General features: G+C 35.4%; 1 protein-coding gene across 1 annotated transcript in view; it reads right to left on the bottom strand.

The window, feature by feature from the left end:
- Positions 1-15,507: 15,507 nt before the first annotated feature.
- The window catches only part of LOC108665796, a 38,183-nt gene continuing 34,947 nt past the window's right edge, over positions 15,508-18,743 (bottom strand). Inside the window, exon 12 of the mRNA XM_018152599.2 lies at positions 15,508-18,181. Within this exon, the coding sequence (XP_018008088.1) occupies positions 18,048-18,181 (134 nt within the window). The 3' untranslated portion in view covers positions 15,508-18,047. The remainder of the gene's footprint in view (positions 18,182-18,743) is intronic.

The following is an 18,743-nucleotide window of genomic DNA, read 5'->3' as shown; positions in this document are numbered from 1 at the left end:
TTATTCAAACAGAAAAAAATTCTTGCAATGGTAGAAGAAAATTGGCAATGCAGTTCATTGCCACGGCAAATTTGAAAAGAGAACAATTATGAGCAAATTCATAAATAAATAATTGGCATTCACCCGGCTGAGGTTATTAAAAAAAGTTGTAACATGAAATTGCATTTTTCATCCTGCCATGATTAGCTTCTTATAGGAGGGAAAATTTCACGGATTGCTTCAGTCATCCCACACAAAAGTTAAAAGTCAAATTCAACGGGCAACCTTTGCCACATTAGGAACTTTTGTGGAAAAACTAAACTCACAGGAGCAATCAAAACGCCATTAGAAGATAACGAGTTAAGTAGAAGAATGTTCCGGTTGCAAAACAAGGTAAAGCTATGAGAAGTTTTGAAATGCACAAGCCGCCTCAGATGATGAAAATCGAGAAATTAGTTCCACGTGTGCCAGATTTTCAAAGCTAGTGTAAACAAGCACATTTTAAATGCATTGTTATATAACGGAATTTAGGATCATCCACCCCATATTAACTAATGACTTGGGATAACCAAGGAATCCCGGTTTTTAAGAACTATGCAGTAACTATATAGAAAATTCAGACTAATTCTGCAAAAACTACGAACAACTCTGATGTTGCAACTGTGAATTAACTACAAAGTTAGTATAAGGTAAGTGTGTAATAACTGCATATAGTCGATATGTCGTTATAATAAGCCTGGTATAGATTCATATTTTAAATTTTCATTAGTTCGCTCATTAATCGGCCAACCAATTTTTGAGTAGATAAATTAAAGTCGTGCGTTGTGAAAATTAATGCTTAATTAATTAACCCAAAGGCTTAACAGCCGCCGGGTTGGCTTGATTGTCATTGGACGGCGCTGGGGTATGCCTGTTGTTCTCTTCACTTCTCACAGATGCCCGGCAGTGCCTTAATAGATCTTGAAGTGATCTTGACTAGTGAGGCAAGCTGAGTGCAGTGCACACCGAGTGAAGCGTGTGGTAGATTTTGCTTGGCTCATGAGTTCGGTTTCGTGAATACATAATTTTTTAATTATAAGCTGCTGATCTAATGTAGGTAAACTTTCTTCGGTCAGCAGTGTGAAACGAGAGTGAACGGATCTAGTATAAAGTTCTTCATAATTATAATTTCTTGGGGAAATGAAACAATTTCAACGGTCATATTTTTTTTACTAAATTGCAGACTAAATATCAGCATTTCGTGACTCATGATAAATCATTAAGAAACGCGTGCTTTTTTTTTATATTTTAGATGTGGAATGCTATCCTTGATGTGCCTACTTGGAAACTGCAAAGTAAGAACACCGAAAGCTATTATTGCTTCTACGTCGTATCTTGCTATACCAAAACGATTTTATTGAATTTTATTTTATTCGTGCTTCTAGTTTACTTCTAATTTTCATTTTTTGTAGTAAATGATATTTTTATTATCTTCAATAAATTGACAGGAGTTTTCAAAACTAATTGGAGTAGAAAGAAAACACAGCGTTATTAGTCGGCAGCAGCCTAACCTTTTAAAGACCGAAATGAGCGCACACGTAAAATGCGTTGCCTAAACGTGAATCAACTATCATGGAAATAATGCTCATCAATAAAAGCTAGATAGCTTGGAACGGCAGTACAACTTTTTTTGGAGTGGTTTCATAATAATTATTTTTTTTAAACTTGACCACGTTATATTGATATTTCGATTTTGCATGGAAAAGTCGGATACTTTTTACGTACAATAACCACATTTTTACTACAAACTTCGTTAAACACGGAATGCCTCTCGTACTACTGGACTTTTTTTCATACGCGCAAATTTTTCATACGCGCAAAAATGAATAATAATGAATTTGTGTTATACAGTTGGACGAGTAATTATTATTCTATGCACTGACAAATAAATCGCAGCAGTAAAATATTTTTCTCCATTTTTGGACATGCTTTTCAGCGATTGCAAAAGAGAACATAACTTGTTCTGCAATACCAAGTACTAAGGCCTTGACATACCCGTATTTGAGAGAGCACGTGTCATTATTTCCTACACAGAAATGCCGGGTTTAATTCATGCACAAAAAGCACGAAGCCTTTCAGAGCTGTAACAAAAGGTAAATTGTTCAGTACGAGGATTAAAAGCCAACATTAAATTCAATAACAAATGATTATTAATTAACTCCAAGTTTCAAGGGCCTACCTGAATTTGTTCGATGCAAAACTTCCGTCGCTATTCAGACTAAGAATTTTCAATTAGGCACCGATTCAAATACTCGTACAAACCTTGGTCAACTGAATCATTTTTAATTGAAGATAATTCCTCTCCCCCAACACGAGCTGAATATCAATTATTCTCAAACAATAAGTTTGTTATTCAACTCAACGTATAGTCAGATTATATATAAATATTTTCCCTTCTCTGTCAGAAGAATAGAGTACAGCATATTTTTAATTTTTTTTACATCATTTCTTTAAATAAAATTTTAGAGTACAGCATATTTTTTTATATTTTTTGAAAAATCAGTTTTTTTATACCTCCTGTCTAGATACTTTTTTATAGTCATTTATTTTTAATACACAAACATTTCATCTGGCCTTAGTAGACCGACCAACGCCTCAAACAAGTCTTCATTCGCTATTCGAAAACAATGCATTTAATTTATTATCTTACATAAACTCATGAAACTTTGCAAGCTTCTCATCCCCCATTAAAGTTCACTAGATTTCTATGTCATCGCTTGTAAGCAAGTGTTGTTCAATCCACGACATCTCAAAGACAACACAGTCAATAATAATAGATTTAAAGCTACAGATCGTCACATCCCAGTCTCTAGGCAAAGGATTCATTCAACCGACACAGAGGCCGTTTTGGCTTCATGGTTATTGACTTTCACCACTACCGCGGGAGAAGTTAGGGGAAGCCTAAGTAAGTTCATCACCGTGCAATCCCTATTCGCATGTTGCACGTCGCCTCTTTTAAGTCCTTGCTACAAACTGACGGTGATCTCAGAAGCGGTTGCAGGGTTATTCCTTTCTTCCTTGAGTGTTGGTTTTAGATATACTTGCTTATTTATAAAATATATTTTATATCTGTCACTTGTAGGAGCGGTGGTGTTTTCGCTTCTTTCTTTTTTGAGGCATTAAGGCTGTTTTTTTAGCGCGGTGGCGTATTTGTTTCTATAATTTTTGAGCGTAGATTGCATTATGACTGCGATCTCTGCCTCTCTGCCTTGTTCGTTATTTTTTACCTTGAATGATCCTCATTTCCTGAGTGTTGGTTGTTTCTGACTGGGATCTCTGGCGTAGAGGCGTGTTCGTACTTTTTTCTCTTCGAATAATGGTTGCACACTGGCTTTTATCACAGAAGCAGTGGCGGTTTCGCTTCTTTCTTCTTCGAGGTGTAGAGACATACAGTCTTTTATCTTAGGCGCACTAGCGTCTTCACTTCTTTTTTCTTGAGTGTTGGTCGCATACTAAGCATATACTGGCTGAGATCTCAGGCGGTTCGCATTGAGTTTCAAGACCTAGCTACTCCGAGCATTTTTTAGTCTGAAAATTTTATACGTGTAACCTTTCATTTAATCTATACTGTGTATTCACCTCATGTTGCATGAAATCTCATCCGCCTCGGTTGACAATACATGTCTGTACTCGCTATTTAAGCCTTTCCATATTATCTTAATTTATATCTGTTATTGTTAGGATTGCTAGGTTTATTGTTTCTTATCATTGTCTCAGTTATTATTAGGTACAATTCAAACTATTAATAAAATTCAGTATGAAATGTGATTTCAACGAAAATGAGTGTTCTATTGACTACTTTGGCTCGGAAGCACCCTTGTTGTTGCTGACTATTTTAATTTTTGGATGAGCCGATTTAAACGATTAAAATCATTCCTTTTGAGGAGTAATTTTATTTTGCTATAATATCAACATATAATAAAGTTGGTAGGTAAATCGGTTCTAGAAAAAATTTCGTATCAGATGACGTTATCATAGGCATTTCCGTCTAATTGGGGTTATGTGTTATTGTGTCGTAGTTTTTTTTATCAATTTGCATTTTTATGCCAATATGCATATATATGTCAATAAGCATATATATGCTAATATGCATATTTATGTCAATATTTATTTATTCTGAAGCGTTTATTTGGCCGAAATAATTATACCTCGAGCAACGCAACACTCGTAAGTATTCGCAGGCCTGAGTGAGTCAGTCAGATGAGGAGAAGTTACTGCCGAGAATCACTACAACTTTGCAAATAAAACAAGATCAATGTGCTTAGTTTGCGAGGAAAGTTTACTGCGTGGCTATCATTGCGTCACATACTACAACCGTCAATACTGTAGTCGGCACAGCGTCAAATATGGCACGAGGTATATAGCGACGGCTCTCCGTGCGCACTCACCAAACAAATGTCTAGCCGGAGCACTGCATTATATGTAATTACTTATATTTGTATAGTTAGGCAGAAGTTTTTCTCTTATGCAAGTTTTATTAAAGATCAGAGCGTATTTCTTATTAATGATTTTCTTATTAATTTTCTCGATGCTGCGAACCAGGCTTTTTGCGGGATTTGAAAGTTCTTTCAAATCCCGCAAATAGCCTAGTTCGCAGAAACTAGAAAATTACCAAGAAAATCATTAATAAGAAATACGCTCTGGTCTTTAATAAAATTTACTTATATATGCATCATAGAATGCACGAATCTAACAATACTTTTTACCCGAAAATTTAACAATTCTTTGTACCAGAAATGAAAGTACAAAATATTTTGAGTTTCTTCCATGCCAGTTTTAAATTTACTCGGTGGTGTTATTTTACGCCAACAGACTGGTTTATCCTGGTTCATCCTCAGTCGCCAGGACGCATAATCTGACTAATTTTTCACTGGGGTTCATCCAAATAATTGTGATTAATTCACTTTGCTTACGAGTTTATTTATTCGGGGAATAAAGTTGTGTTCACCGCAACAGATCACAAGAAATTAATAAACATCGCATGAGTCATAACTCATTTGTCAAGGATTTCGGCAAAGAGATGTGGATCTGAACAATGGCGGTGATAATATACTGGATGAAGCACTTGTAAATTTTAATAAAATATGGAAAGAAATATTTTAGAATTTTTGGGGGAAAATTATTTAAAATATTCCCCCTGCAAAAAAAAGCTAGAATGTTGAGCTGCATGGGTAAATTTTTATGATTTGTCCACCGATGCCTTTTGTTACCTTCAATGAAAAGGTGCTACGCATGAAAATGTGCTACGCATGAAAAAGTGCTTTTCAATAATTGAAATTATTCTAAGGCTAGGACAATAAACATGCGTAAAATTGTCATGAATTAGTAAAATTGCTGCTCTGAAAAATAGTTAGCTGAAAAGCCGCTGAAAAATTTAGACATTTTGATTGTGAAACTTAACTGACACATTTATGGAAAATTTGTAGGCGTGAATGTCGACAGCAAAAAATTGTTGATATCTGGAAGTTATATTAATTAATTGGTACTCTACTCGTGGTCAGCCTTAATTAATTTAATAATTTCGTGAAACATCTGAAGTATGCCTTATGAGGCCAGCCATAAATCTGAAAACTGAAGTTCTTCTAAAGACATTTTTGGCCAGCTTCAATTTCATTTTATAAGGACTCCTGTTCGTTAGAAGCTCAGAAAAACCATTCAAACTAATCCATTTAAATTGAGTTAAAACTCAATGTTTCTTTGCTCCAATTAAACTCATTAACCTAAGAAAGAATGACGCAATTTAATTAATTGATCATTTGAACACAACATTAATTTGTAATATTTTCGAAAAATCCTACTCTCTGGCTTTGCCGGTCAGGTTTGAAAGCATGAAATTCCTGGAATTTAATAGGAGTTGGAAATAAGGTAGTGATTTTAGTTGCCATTAAAGGGACACTCCAGACTCGGAGATGAACATGAAATATTTAAGATACGAGGAGAACCGCTCAGTTTCAGGGAAGATTCGTCACGTAAAATCTCCCGTCAGTCGAGCGTTTGATCAATTATCGAACCATCAACTTTTCATGCTAATTTAGATGCTGTCAAAAATATTTAATGCATCCGTGGAACGGAATAAGTGACTTTGAAATTACTCAGTTTCGTGCGTCATTCAGCGAACGTATCGTCGAGAGTTCAACATAATCCGGAATATCAATGACGTACATCTTTACAATCAATTTTTAACCACTTATATTAAGCTGTAATGCATCTCATTACATTACATCCATGACGTGCATCTTTACAATCAATTTTAACCACTTATGTCAAGTTGTAATGCATCTCATTACATGTAATGTAATGATGGACGTCATGGATGTAATGTAATGTAAACATGCATCTCATTACATGTAATGTAATGAGATGCATGTTTACATTACATCAATTCAATTCAATCAATTCAATCAATTTTTAACCACTTATATTAAGCTGTAATGCATCTCATTACATTACATCCATGACGTCCATCTTTACAATCAGTTTTTAACCACTTATGTCAAGCTGTAATGCATCTCATTACATTACATCCATGACGTATACATATTTACAATCAGTTTTAACCACTTATGTCAAGCTGTAATGCATCTCATTACATTACATCCATGACGTACATCTTTACAATCAATTTTTAACCACTTGTGTCAAGCTGTAATGCATCTCATTACATCACATCCATGACGTATATCGTTTCAATCAATTTTTAACAACTTATGTCAAGCTGTAATGCATCTTATTAGCCTTTACATATTACATCCATGACGTATATCTTTACTATCAGTTTTTAACAACTAATGTCAAGCCATAATGCGAATAATTACACCGAAGTCTCTTAATAATCTTACAAAGATATATCACAGTTTGCTTGTTTTCTTGAAGCCAGGCGCCGTAAGTCTACAAAACAGCCCCGGACGCGTATCCACGATACTTACCAATAATAACATCTGTACATGAAAATGTCTTCAATTGTTCTATTTAAATTTTTCAGTGAGAAATTCAACTCCTACATTATAAATGTAAAATTTAAGTTTGAACCTGTCTTCTTTGGTTAAACAATACTGAAATTATTATTAAAAATGGTCTTCGTAATGATAGTATTTAGGACAAGAAGATTATCTAATTTTAGGGATCTATCCCGAGCAACGCTGTGATATTTTCCTAGTTAATTCATGATGCAGCTAGGCATGTCTTATTTAGCAGTTCAAGTTATACTGCAATGTTGCTGTATAACTTGAATAACATAACTGCAAAAAATGACTGTATGCTGTATTGGACTGGATGCCCCTGATATTGAAGGAGCAAATGTGTTCCAAAATACGCATCAAGCGACCTCAGAATCTAATCTACTTTTTTGTAAATATATAAATGAAGTTGAAACCCACATAAAAAATTCTCATCAGCAAGCAAATTTTCGTCATTGATGTCGACTGAAATTCAGTCGTGCTTTGTAGTTGCACGTGATTCGAAGCCTGCATGCATTTTCGTATCGTTGCAGCATTCCAGTGCCATGTGATCTTTCAGGTTCTAAATATTCCACAGCGATTTGCATACGTGTCATCCTGTGAGAATTATCAAGCCGTACTGCATACACGCATTTCCAGTGTCGCACTCGCTCCTGCAGAAATCAGTAACAAATTCCTTTCTAATTGCAAAGCCAGTCATTTTTCTTGGTCATTGATTGGAAATTCTACCTATTTCGCTGATGATGGTCGCGTGTTTCTGATTTTAGGGACATCAATGTTGTATGAATATTCGTGTACTGTATAAATGAGTTAAGTTCGAGAATGTCTAACAAATTATATAGTTATTTCAGGTTCGGTTATAAGTATGTGAATAAATAGAACTTAATTCCAACTCGAAAGTCATGCTTCAACTACGGATGAAGTGATGAAACCGAAATAATTTGTTCATATTACAATATTATTTATGGTTTTCAAAATTTTCAATATCAAAATATAGATTTTTGATTAAATAATTTAAAGTTTATTACTCTTATTATTCACCATAACAACTCATCATTCTAAACAAAATGACGAAAAATCTCTAAATAAATGGCATAATTTAATCGCTATTAGCCACTTTAATTAATTTACATTGCATAAAATATACGTCATACTTTCACTGAAATATTAGACGCCTTTCTAATATTCTTGCACCGGAAGGCGATGAAGAGAGGGCGATAATGGTATTCTAGATACCAACCGCCTAGGCCCTTCTATCAAATCCGACACAAATCTCATGCAAATAGCAACATCGGAGCAGCATCGCCTCGGGTTGCGGAAGAGACCAGAGACAACAAACCGTCTGAATATAACGATAAGTTCTCTCCTTGAAGAATAGCCACAGAAACCTTACTTAGTGAGCCTTAAAGTCGATCGATGAGCCAGCGATAGCAAACTGTAAAATGAAGTCGATAAAATGTTACCTTTATTCTCAAATCCGATGCATTTGCATTTACTGATATTGCTTCATACGATCACGTATGCACAATTGCACATCCACCATGGCAGTAGAATTAATAATGTCAAACATGTAGCTGGAATGAATTATCTCGCAGTTACGGACATTTGCATCGTGAGAAATTAACCTGAATTAGAGTCCCTGTTTGCAGGATCCGAACTCCAATCACTGTCGCACGAAGCCAAGCCTCTACCATAAAACCATCGGAGAGTAGTTGGCACTCCAGTAATTTCAAGAGATTTAATTGAAGTTTGTAAATATTAATTTCATCAAATGGCAGAAGTTGATACTTCCACCGTGATGACTGTATGGTTCCCTTAAACTTTTTATTTGAACATGCAGCTATATTCGGGTAAACAGCTGCTGAAAGAAACTTCGTTTATCCATAACGTACGTTTGTTCAGCTCAGAATAAAGGCTACGCTAAAATACTTGAAGTTTCATAAGTATCGAATTTTCATAATGCGAACATTACACCAATTTTGATAGAGGTTCGATTCGAAATATTTTTCGAATCGAATAAAACCCAACAGGTGTGAAAGTGTACATACTCGACTCGCTCGCAACTCTTCGCAGGTGCCGCCCCGCTGTCGACTACGTCTACGTGGCTTTAAATAAATGTGGTAACTTTAGAATATTACAAATAGTAAGAAACTCACTTAATCGATCAATACAATTTATACTTAACGAAAAGATAAATTAGTCTCACTTGATCGCAGTATTTCAAACACAGCAAGTTAGCGCATACGCCAAATTAACAACAAACTTGCGCTATATATATATCGGGTGAACATTAAAAATTGGATTCGTCATCTTTTGGAAAACATTATTTTCTGCAACAAAATTTGCCAGTGTTCCTCGGACAATTTATATCAAGGGACAGCCTGATACATGCTCAGTGGCTTCACTTTGGCTTGAAAAATTTGTGAACACCTTACTTCTGCCACAGTTCTACACGTACCTACCGAATTCACGCTAAATTTTCGCTAAATTTATTTGAGTCGAAATCTTACATGACAAGCAAATAAAATGTAGTCTCGGTTTCGTCTTGATCTCGAATGACCTGCAACCCAGTAACTTTTTTCTACGTTGGTGTAATTACAGTGGCAAATTCCTTCGTGGCCTGCGTAGTTTGGGCAAACGGTAATCGGTGACTTGCGTGAAATTCGCCTGCAATACATCATCGATGGTTCAGACTCTATGAATCATCGATGATTCATCAATGGCCGCCACCTATATATACTCGCCATCCTCTGAATTTATTGGTGTTTTACGGTCGTTTTTTGGCAGATGTGGTCACCCACCGTTACGCCGCCCATTATCTACCATTGCCACCTGTAATCATCGATGCCTCACCCTTAATTTTTATTTGGGTAAGAAGAGGCACGAGCGTCCTGCGCAGAACTATATGTCGCACTAATGAGGTATCGGGAATATTGAACACAACCTTGGGGGACTTGCGAGACGGATCTGGTCAGTTTCAAATTTGATTGTCTCACCAATACGAGACAGCAGAAATGTTTAAGCGAGCTTGTGAGGGTAATTGTGTTTGTACCTTTAAGGCATAATAGAGCATTTCAATTACTTGCTTAATGAAGAGGACGTTGCAGGACTAATAAGCGCTCGATTACATTGTGAATATTAACGGCGATTGTGTTCGCTTAACTGCTCAACTTAGGGATGGTTTAATAGGATCATTAGGCGTGGCAACAGAGGCCTCGTCTCTCAATCCAACTTTTGCCATTTCTACCGAGATTAAGTGCCTTGCAACTTGAACAAAGCCTGCTTTTAGTCTTCGTTATTGGTAGTGATAGCAAGTTGCGTGCCAAACGTCAGGCCCGCAGTGAATGAAAGCTCCCCTACGTGGCTACTTTATGATGCCCATTATAAAAGAACGTAAATATGTTTTCCAACTTTCATCCTCACTCGAAATTAATTTGGATTTTTTAAAAATTATTTTTATCAGAAATTCATGGTGCTAAGAGGAAAATCAACTCCCCAACGAAATTATAACTCTCCTGCGCTAACTCGGTTTCAGTGCAGAGATTTTAAAGTATGGTTACATTTTTTTAGGATTAATTTAAGTCCAAGAATTAATTAGTTTTCCGCCAATGCGCGATAATTAAATTGAGACTTTTTATTTACCTCGTACATTGAATGAACTCAAATTTAAAAGAGAAGCCATTAAATAGCAAACTGGTCATGTGAAACACAAAGCTTTCATTTTATTGAAAATTGAGAGCCAAGCTAACTGACCATAACTTCGACTTTTAAAGTATTACTGTCTTACGACGTACTTACACTTGCAAAAAACTACTACCGTTATAAACTTGTGGACTGCTGATTCAATATTCATTGCTATAACTTACGATTTTACTCGAAACCAATAGTAAATTGAATTTGGAATTACTGAACTGAGTAAAATGAAAGATTGTAGTTTGCTTCTCCTCGTACGATTTTAAAAAATAATAATATTAATGATTTTGTTTAAGGAATTACGACAATATTATTTTCCGTTGCATGGTTAGAAATTCATTGAATGAATAGTTAATCACTCACTGCATTATAGAATAATTTTCCAATTCTTTTGCGCTATTGAATTGTGATGAACTATTTCCGTACGTCTGAAGAGACAGACAAACGAGTTTCCATTGAAGAGTTAAGATAATAAAATTGTTCGAATGAGTTCCCCTTTCGCATCTCTGGAATTACCGACGACCGCTTCTCTAGTTTCTAATCAATTGAATTAGAGGAAAAAGAAAGGTCGTTCCGTTCTACTTGGAGTCTGCAAATGAACACAGAGGAGTTCCTATCCTATCGAATTATCCTATTGACAATTTATTCATTGCCATTTTTAGCTGAATTTCGTCCGAAATTTAAATGAATGGAATTTATTGAACAGAATTCGAATTGACTTCTGAATATGTCTAGCTTCAGATCATTATCTTTATGCCAAAGAAAAATTAATTATATACATGAATCAGAAAACGTATGTGGAAAATATAAATTGAGACTCCCTCTCTACGGGAACGTCTCTTTTGATCTCAAGGAAAAATTTCTGCTCAAAACCATTGACAAAAGCCTTAAAAAGCTGATAACTGCATGTCATAGTAGAAAATTCAGCATAAATGAGACAGTATCAACATTACACATAGTAAAACAGTGTACAACTGCAAACATCCAGCCAAAATGCTTAAAACTTGCATAATAATCGAAATCAAAATTACTGGTTATGGATAAAATTACGGAATTTTATTTTTTTAAACATTTTAAAGCAATTTCGTTTGAACTCATCTGGAAATTCGTTAAAATATTTAAAACAAACAAAATGGTACCGCTTTTTTCTATTTCAAAACGAACCGGTGGCAGGTTACATTGAACGCCCCTGGTGTTGTGAGAATGTTGGGGAACAAGAGCGACGAAAGCAGATTTAAAAAGACAAAACAAATTAGGGTAAGGCGCGCTATTCATGAACTTTAAAAGTTGAAATCTGAACATATAGTCAAGTTTTAAAATATTCGACTGCCTATATAATTCGGTAGTGCATATCAAAGGAATATTATTATCGTCATACCTAACCCTAAGCATAGAACGCAACGATTAATTAAGTAATATGATGACCCGTTTTTTTGTATTGAAAGGTACACCACCCCAGATTACTAAAGCGCTTGATAGTTTTGATAAGGACAATGCGTAAAAAAACGTTTTCATTGAAGGGAAAGGTAAAACATTTGATAAGGCAGCAAAACTCCATGGGCTTAACTCAGTCCCTGACAGACGTGGTTAATGTGTTTATTGAAGGAGATCTTGTTAGGATTAAACCAAGATACCTGAATTCATCTACCCATTGTAAAATTGTCCCATTGAAAGTGATGTCACGTAAAACGGAAACGGGTCTGGGAGTAAAAAGCATTATCTTGGTCTTGTCTGTATGTGCCACTAGCTTGTTTGCTAGAAGCCATCTTGACAGATTCAATGACAGCTCTGATATATTGTTACACGCTTCGTCATACGAGTTTCTCGAGACATAGAACATGGCTTCATCGGCAAAAAGCTTGCAGCGCACATTAAAAGATGAAGCGATATCAGTAATAAAAATATTAAAGAATAAAGGCCCAAGTACAGAGCCCTGAGGTACACCTATATTGATGGGCCTTATAAGGGGAAATTGAATCAGTGAATGCGACGAATTGCTCTCTGTTCTTGAGGTAAGACTGAATAAGTGCAAGGAAAGTCCCCCTAATTCCATAACGGTGGAGCTTACCCAATAGTACTTGGTGATTCACATAATCGAAGGCCTTTTTTAGGTCCAGAAAAATTACGAAATAAAAGTATGAGTACTCTTATAAAAATATAAATAAGAAAAAAATATTAGTACTCATAAACTACTCGGAACTAAAAGTTACGGAATATTCGAATGCCATGAAACACTGGTGAGCATTACAAATGCCACCGTCATTCTCATAACCAATTTTCAAATCACCTCAACATTACCCAATTACTGTCCCAAATCTTTCTCAAAGTCCCAGCTTCAATGAAAAGAAAGCAGTTATTATTTAAAAATTCTCCCATCATCATCCCACTTGATAAAATTCAGTCTTTACTCTAATTTATTTCATATTTTTCAGAGATAAAGCTGACAAACTTGTGATGAATTTCGAATGAAGATTAGAAAAATTACAGAACTCATCCTATTAATACAAACTACAGAGGACGTAACTCTCAGTGCAACAAGCAGAAATTATTCTACTCGTTAATTCTTCACTCGTGTAAGAAAAATATGTCCGTCGCAGTTTCAGGTTTGCTGCACAAGCGAAACTGCAATCTTGTTCACAGTGCATCATCATTTACTCAAATTAATTAAGACATCACAGAATGCATCTCCCCGTTGCTGAGAGCGTGTCTCAAAAACATTTCTTTTAGCTTGTTCGTCAAGAAAATGTATTAATTGAAGTCGTAATGAAAGATGGCCGTTACCCCTACATATGCCGCTGCCATGTGGCCTACAGCGTCGAGGTGGGTGCGTCTATGTACTTTAATAACAGAACTTTTCAGGCTTAGAGGTGCGGCAATATCAAACTTTGATGAGCTGCAGACTCGCGCAGAAGAAAACACTCTTCGAAAAATGAATCCTACGCGCCAATATGATTTCATGGTTTTCTAGTTGGAAGGCTCAAGAACGAGGCTTGTCGAATGACTCGTTTATTAGATCCAACTTTTAAAAAAGCTATTAAATTCAACTTTTTCTACTTACCAGCATACGTCAAACGAACTGAATAATTTTGTACATGTATACTCGCGCGAAATTGTAATTTTTCTATTTTATTGGGGGAATGTGCAGAATTATATCTAGTTCCAGCATAAGCTGATATTTCATAGGTTAAATTTTTTCCTTCGATGATTTTCATTCATGTCTTTCAATTAAAAATTATTGACTCAATACTTCAATAATTTTAGGACTCTACTCGGAAACTAGGAAAGACCCTTGCATAAAATTCATTACAATTTCAAACAGTTTCAGTGAATCAAAGCTCGGCATGATTTGTTCTATGATGAATCTTCAGTTTTGCGCTATGGACAGCTACGAAAATATTCCAGCAGCTGAAACAATTTTGAAGATCTTTGCTTCATCTTCTTGTGAAAACTATACGGAAGAATGTTATCAAGATGGTCTCGTTTCACTTCAAAGAAAATTATTCCTGCAAGAGTACGTCAATTTAGCAGAGAATTTTAGGAATGTTTGGAGCGTTCCCTTATTTTTTGTTTTCGGGCGCTTCGAAGTTTCGTTGAAATTGTCAATTGTAGTTGCTTCAAGAATGGTGATGCCTAATATCGGACTCCTAGAGCAAACCCGACAGTAAAAAATATTTGTACCGAAATATTCCTTACCTGAAATTCCTGCAGCAATCAGATTCTCAACAGTCTATGAAAATGTTACCCACGAGCAAGCTGAAGAGCGTTGCAAGGAATGGAGCCGGTGGATTTATTCTTTAGTGTAGAGTTGCGTTCAATAAATTGTGAATTAAACTAAATAATATGCTAGAATTCGATGTCTACTTTAACGGTTGAACAAACTTGGTGGAAGAATTTGCACGTGAATTATTCTTCTGTGAAATGATTTTCATTCTTCTATCCTAAAAATTAAACAAAAAATTATTTTTAACAGCTATTTACGATAAATTTAATGGATGACCGTGAAGATTATGAAAAACGTTTATTCATAACCTCCATTCATAACCTCTTCAGTTACGATAAACTCTGTATTTGTAAATTTGCCCACTTACCACCTGAGAGTAACCAGAGTAAAATCAAACCATTAAAAAATATAAAGAATGTTTCTATCGAAGCTCCAAAAATTTGATTAGGTTTGCCTGAATAAGGTTGATCTCATTGGTTGATGATTGATAGATTTGGTACAGTCAACATGATATAGTACTTCATCATCACTATGTTCGATCTTATTTTGAACATAATGTGATATACATCAGTAGCCAAGCCAAGAACCGTAGGAGGCCTACACTTAAAAATGAACAAGTTAAAGTCGGTTTGTCCGCTCTTCAGCAGATCCGCGCGAATTTCATTTAATGCACAATCAGAGAGCGCTGCCGTATAATCTCGCTTCGTCAGCACTTTTCTTCAAGTTCCGACAAAGATCGCAATTTGACAGAACCTGAAGACCGCCATCGAAACTTTACTCTAATTGAATTTAACTTAGAACATATTCCTAGCTCTGAAAATCCCAGAGCTCGATTCTGCCATATTTTTGATTGTGTAAACTGGTAGAGGCAACAACAAACCACAGGCAACTCGGGCCAAACTCTGGAGAATTTTTAAAAAGTTCGGCATCAATTGGTTAAAAAAACAAATTGGGTCAACAATGGCAACATAGATGAAATATTATTCAGGCGTTATATTTATTTTTTCGTCTTGGATTAATTTTATTTATTATAAGTTTTTATACTTTTCAACAGTAAAGATCGTTCATCGACAAACGTTTTTGGCGCTTAAGTCATGGCTAAGGTGAAGGAAAATACCAGTATATATTAATTTATTTTTCACGATACGGATGGATCAACTGGTCCTGGAACAACACAAAATAACAACAGGTTATAATGTTCCATATAACTTCCCAGCAACAGACTGGAACGACACTGGAAACTATAGATAGACTGGAAATTCCCAATTGAATGGACATCTCCATCCGAAATTTCTACTCCCGTTGAACTTTGGACGAAAGGAATTTCAGGGAAGACATGCATGCTATTCGGTGACTCTTTTAAGGAAAACAGACGTAAATTTTCTCTACTATTTAAAAGATACATTCTTGAATCGATATCTATGTCCATTGTTAGTGACCTATTTGTTTACCAAGTTTCAGCTACTGAGTCGAGAGAAAAACTACTATACAAAAATGTATTGCTTACTACCCATGTAAAGTGCCCTTTAGCAATAACCTCTCTATTAGCATCAAATTTTAGAAAATGATATGCAAAAAATGCAAAAACGTAAATTGATTCATTCAAAAATACGTTCTGTTCAACTATCCATACATACATATCGGCTATGCGTTCTATAATCTAAAGCAGGTGTATTAGGCAACACCAAGTACAAAGTCCAAGTCGGTGTAAGGCAGTGTCGTGTCGGTCCATCAATGCGCCGGAGAAATTTTTTTCTTATTGGAATTATTTCGGTTTTTATCGTCCCTATTAAGAATTTCGTTGCTGCAGTCAATGTTCTTGTCTTAGACTGAAATATCAAAACCCTCAATCGGTAGTTTTAACCTAATAATTTATTTAGGGATACCTTTAGAATATGCTCGAAAAACGGATCAAGTGTAATCGTATTATATTAGTTCTAGCTTCATCGTTCTGGTATTATTGTAAAGACGATTTGTCTTTCTCAAACCACCTATTCTAATCCGGAAGTTCTTGCACATGATCCTGCACGGTCCATCAATTATATTGCGGACATCAATAATATATTTAATTCAAATTCTTAAATTTGCCTAGCGCTACACGGGCACAATTGCCTGCCTAGGCCTATATAAACTACGGGCACCGGGACCTGGACTTGTGACTGGATATAATGGCGTATCATCTAATTCAGCTTCATCTACATTGTATAGGCAATCATCATTCACTTGAATAGCTTGCTCACTATTTTTCGAATGCTACTAAAACTTTATGGCTCGGTGCACGGCACCGAGTAGACAAGTTTATCCGATATCTGAGGTTCTTTTATTGTTTCAAATTGTTCTCATTACCTAATTTTTAAAAGTTCGCTGCAAAAGTGCAAATAGATTATTTCCATTGATTATTTAGATTAATATCGCCTCTCATTTCTTAAATGATTCTCACACGCTGAATCGTTATGTTCATTTAGTTGATCGCTACTCAAGAATGTCAATTTAGCCTGAAAATGTCTTTGCCAATTTCATAATTGAGATTTAATGTTGATCATATGTTGTTAAGTGATCTTATATATAACTGATTTATGAGATCATAATATGGCTTACGATCGTTTGATCATCCATCACTAAATTATCATATGAAACACTTGAAAGCAGTTGCGACTAGTGTTTAGTCACAATATATAGGCAAGCATTTCTCTGCTAATTATTTCGTGCCAGCGAACAATGGTACGCACAACAAACAACGCTGCAAGAAAAACACACGTTGCTAAACTAAGTGAAATTATCCTCTAACATTTAACTATATTTCACTCACTCATAAAGCACACTTGACAGGCAACACTTAAACTTAGGCATGTTTTTTTCGACAATAATATGGCATGGATAACATAACGACTCAAACGTAGGAATATTCGTTGAAAAAATACTGTAATTACTGAACGCGTCTTATCAAAATATATGAGCTCGGTGTGAGCCGAGACTCATTTGATCATCATTAATAATATAAATTTTAGCTAGTAAGTTCGTGGAATGAAAACTAAATTTACCAAAAACTAAAAAAACGCATAAAGAGAAATGACGTTAAATGATTCTAGGCAGGATTTCTAGCAATGACTCTGCACAAGGTTGTGAATTGTTATTAACATCCAGGCATTTTATCTATAAATATCATTTCTAACGCATGTGCAAACCTTAATAGGCGATCACAATTCCTTCCACTCGCTCCTCCGTAAATCTCTCCGAACTTTTGGTATCAACAGCGAGATTTTTTTCAAAGTCTGCCAACTGTTTTGTCAAGTTTAGGCGTAGCAGGATTACCATAACGCAGCCGGAACACAAAAAGTGACGTAAAAAATTAGATGAATTCAAAAATTTTCCGCAGCACAATATTAGTGCTGTGGAAAACATTTCGTCCTGGTGAAAAATTTGGCCATGTGAATTTTTCTGCGAGTATTAATAATTTTTCATAGAAGTAGACTGTGCAACGGTGCCTCATCCAATAATCTGTTCTTACAATAAATGTAAATAGTGACATTTAGAATATTATCATTTGTTTATTATTCCCAGGATAACTAGCAAGATTAAATTAATCTTCATCAATACTTTGATTATTATTGGAAAATCTCGCAAGTAATACGCAAACAATATCCATGCGGCGTATGAGTTTATAAGTACATGCCGTTGACAAGGTAATCAGCGTCATGGGCGTAGGATGAGCGGCCGCCTCTGTGACGCCTCCGGCGCAGCCCTCGCACGCGGCATCCGACCAGCAGCAGCAGCACAGCGCTCACGGTCAGGCCTGGGGCAGGGAAAGGATCATTATCTCTTATAATAATATTTATATTCAAATCAATCTATTATTAAGTTTTTCTCGGCCAGTATTTATCACTGAACACACAAACATAATATATTATGAACATATTACACACATAAATTACTATCATGATTTCAATGTTCATAATGATTTAGTGGTTTGTCCTAATTAACTTTTATAGCATCTCTTTTCAATGACCCCAAAATATTATTTTAAATAATCCATAAATAAACAATCACATTTTGTTTCCGGCAGTCAACTGCTATCAAACTCGAAAAAAGTCCAACTGGAAAAGTTGTTGGACATTATAGCTCGGCTTTGCAATGAAAAAAATTGAAATGACTAGTGAAAGAGCATCTTCATCTGCTCCAGCTCATAGCAAGGCTCTTAAAATTATTTTTTTATGCTAATTCATCTACTTATTTTAGATCTTTTCCCATTACAGTATTGCGAAATGTGTGAGGATTCTACATGAAAATTACATATAGCGATGGAAATGCTTTTCATTCACTTCCATTGATGAAAGTGTATACGCGTCATGAATTTT

Source organism: Hyalella azteca, unplaced genomic scaffold, assembly GCF_000764305.2.
Source record: "Hyalella azteca isolate HAZT.00-mixed unplaced genomic scaffold, Hazt_2.0.2 contig10608, whole genome shotgun sequence".
Lineage (NCBI taxonomy): Eukaryota > Metazoa > Arthropoda > Malacostraca > Amphipoda > Hyalellidae > Hyalella > Hyalella azteca.
Note: the sequence above shows the minus strand (reverse complement) of the source record. Positions and strands in the feature narration are given on the sequence as shown.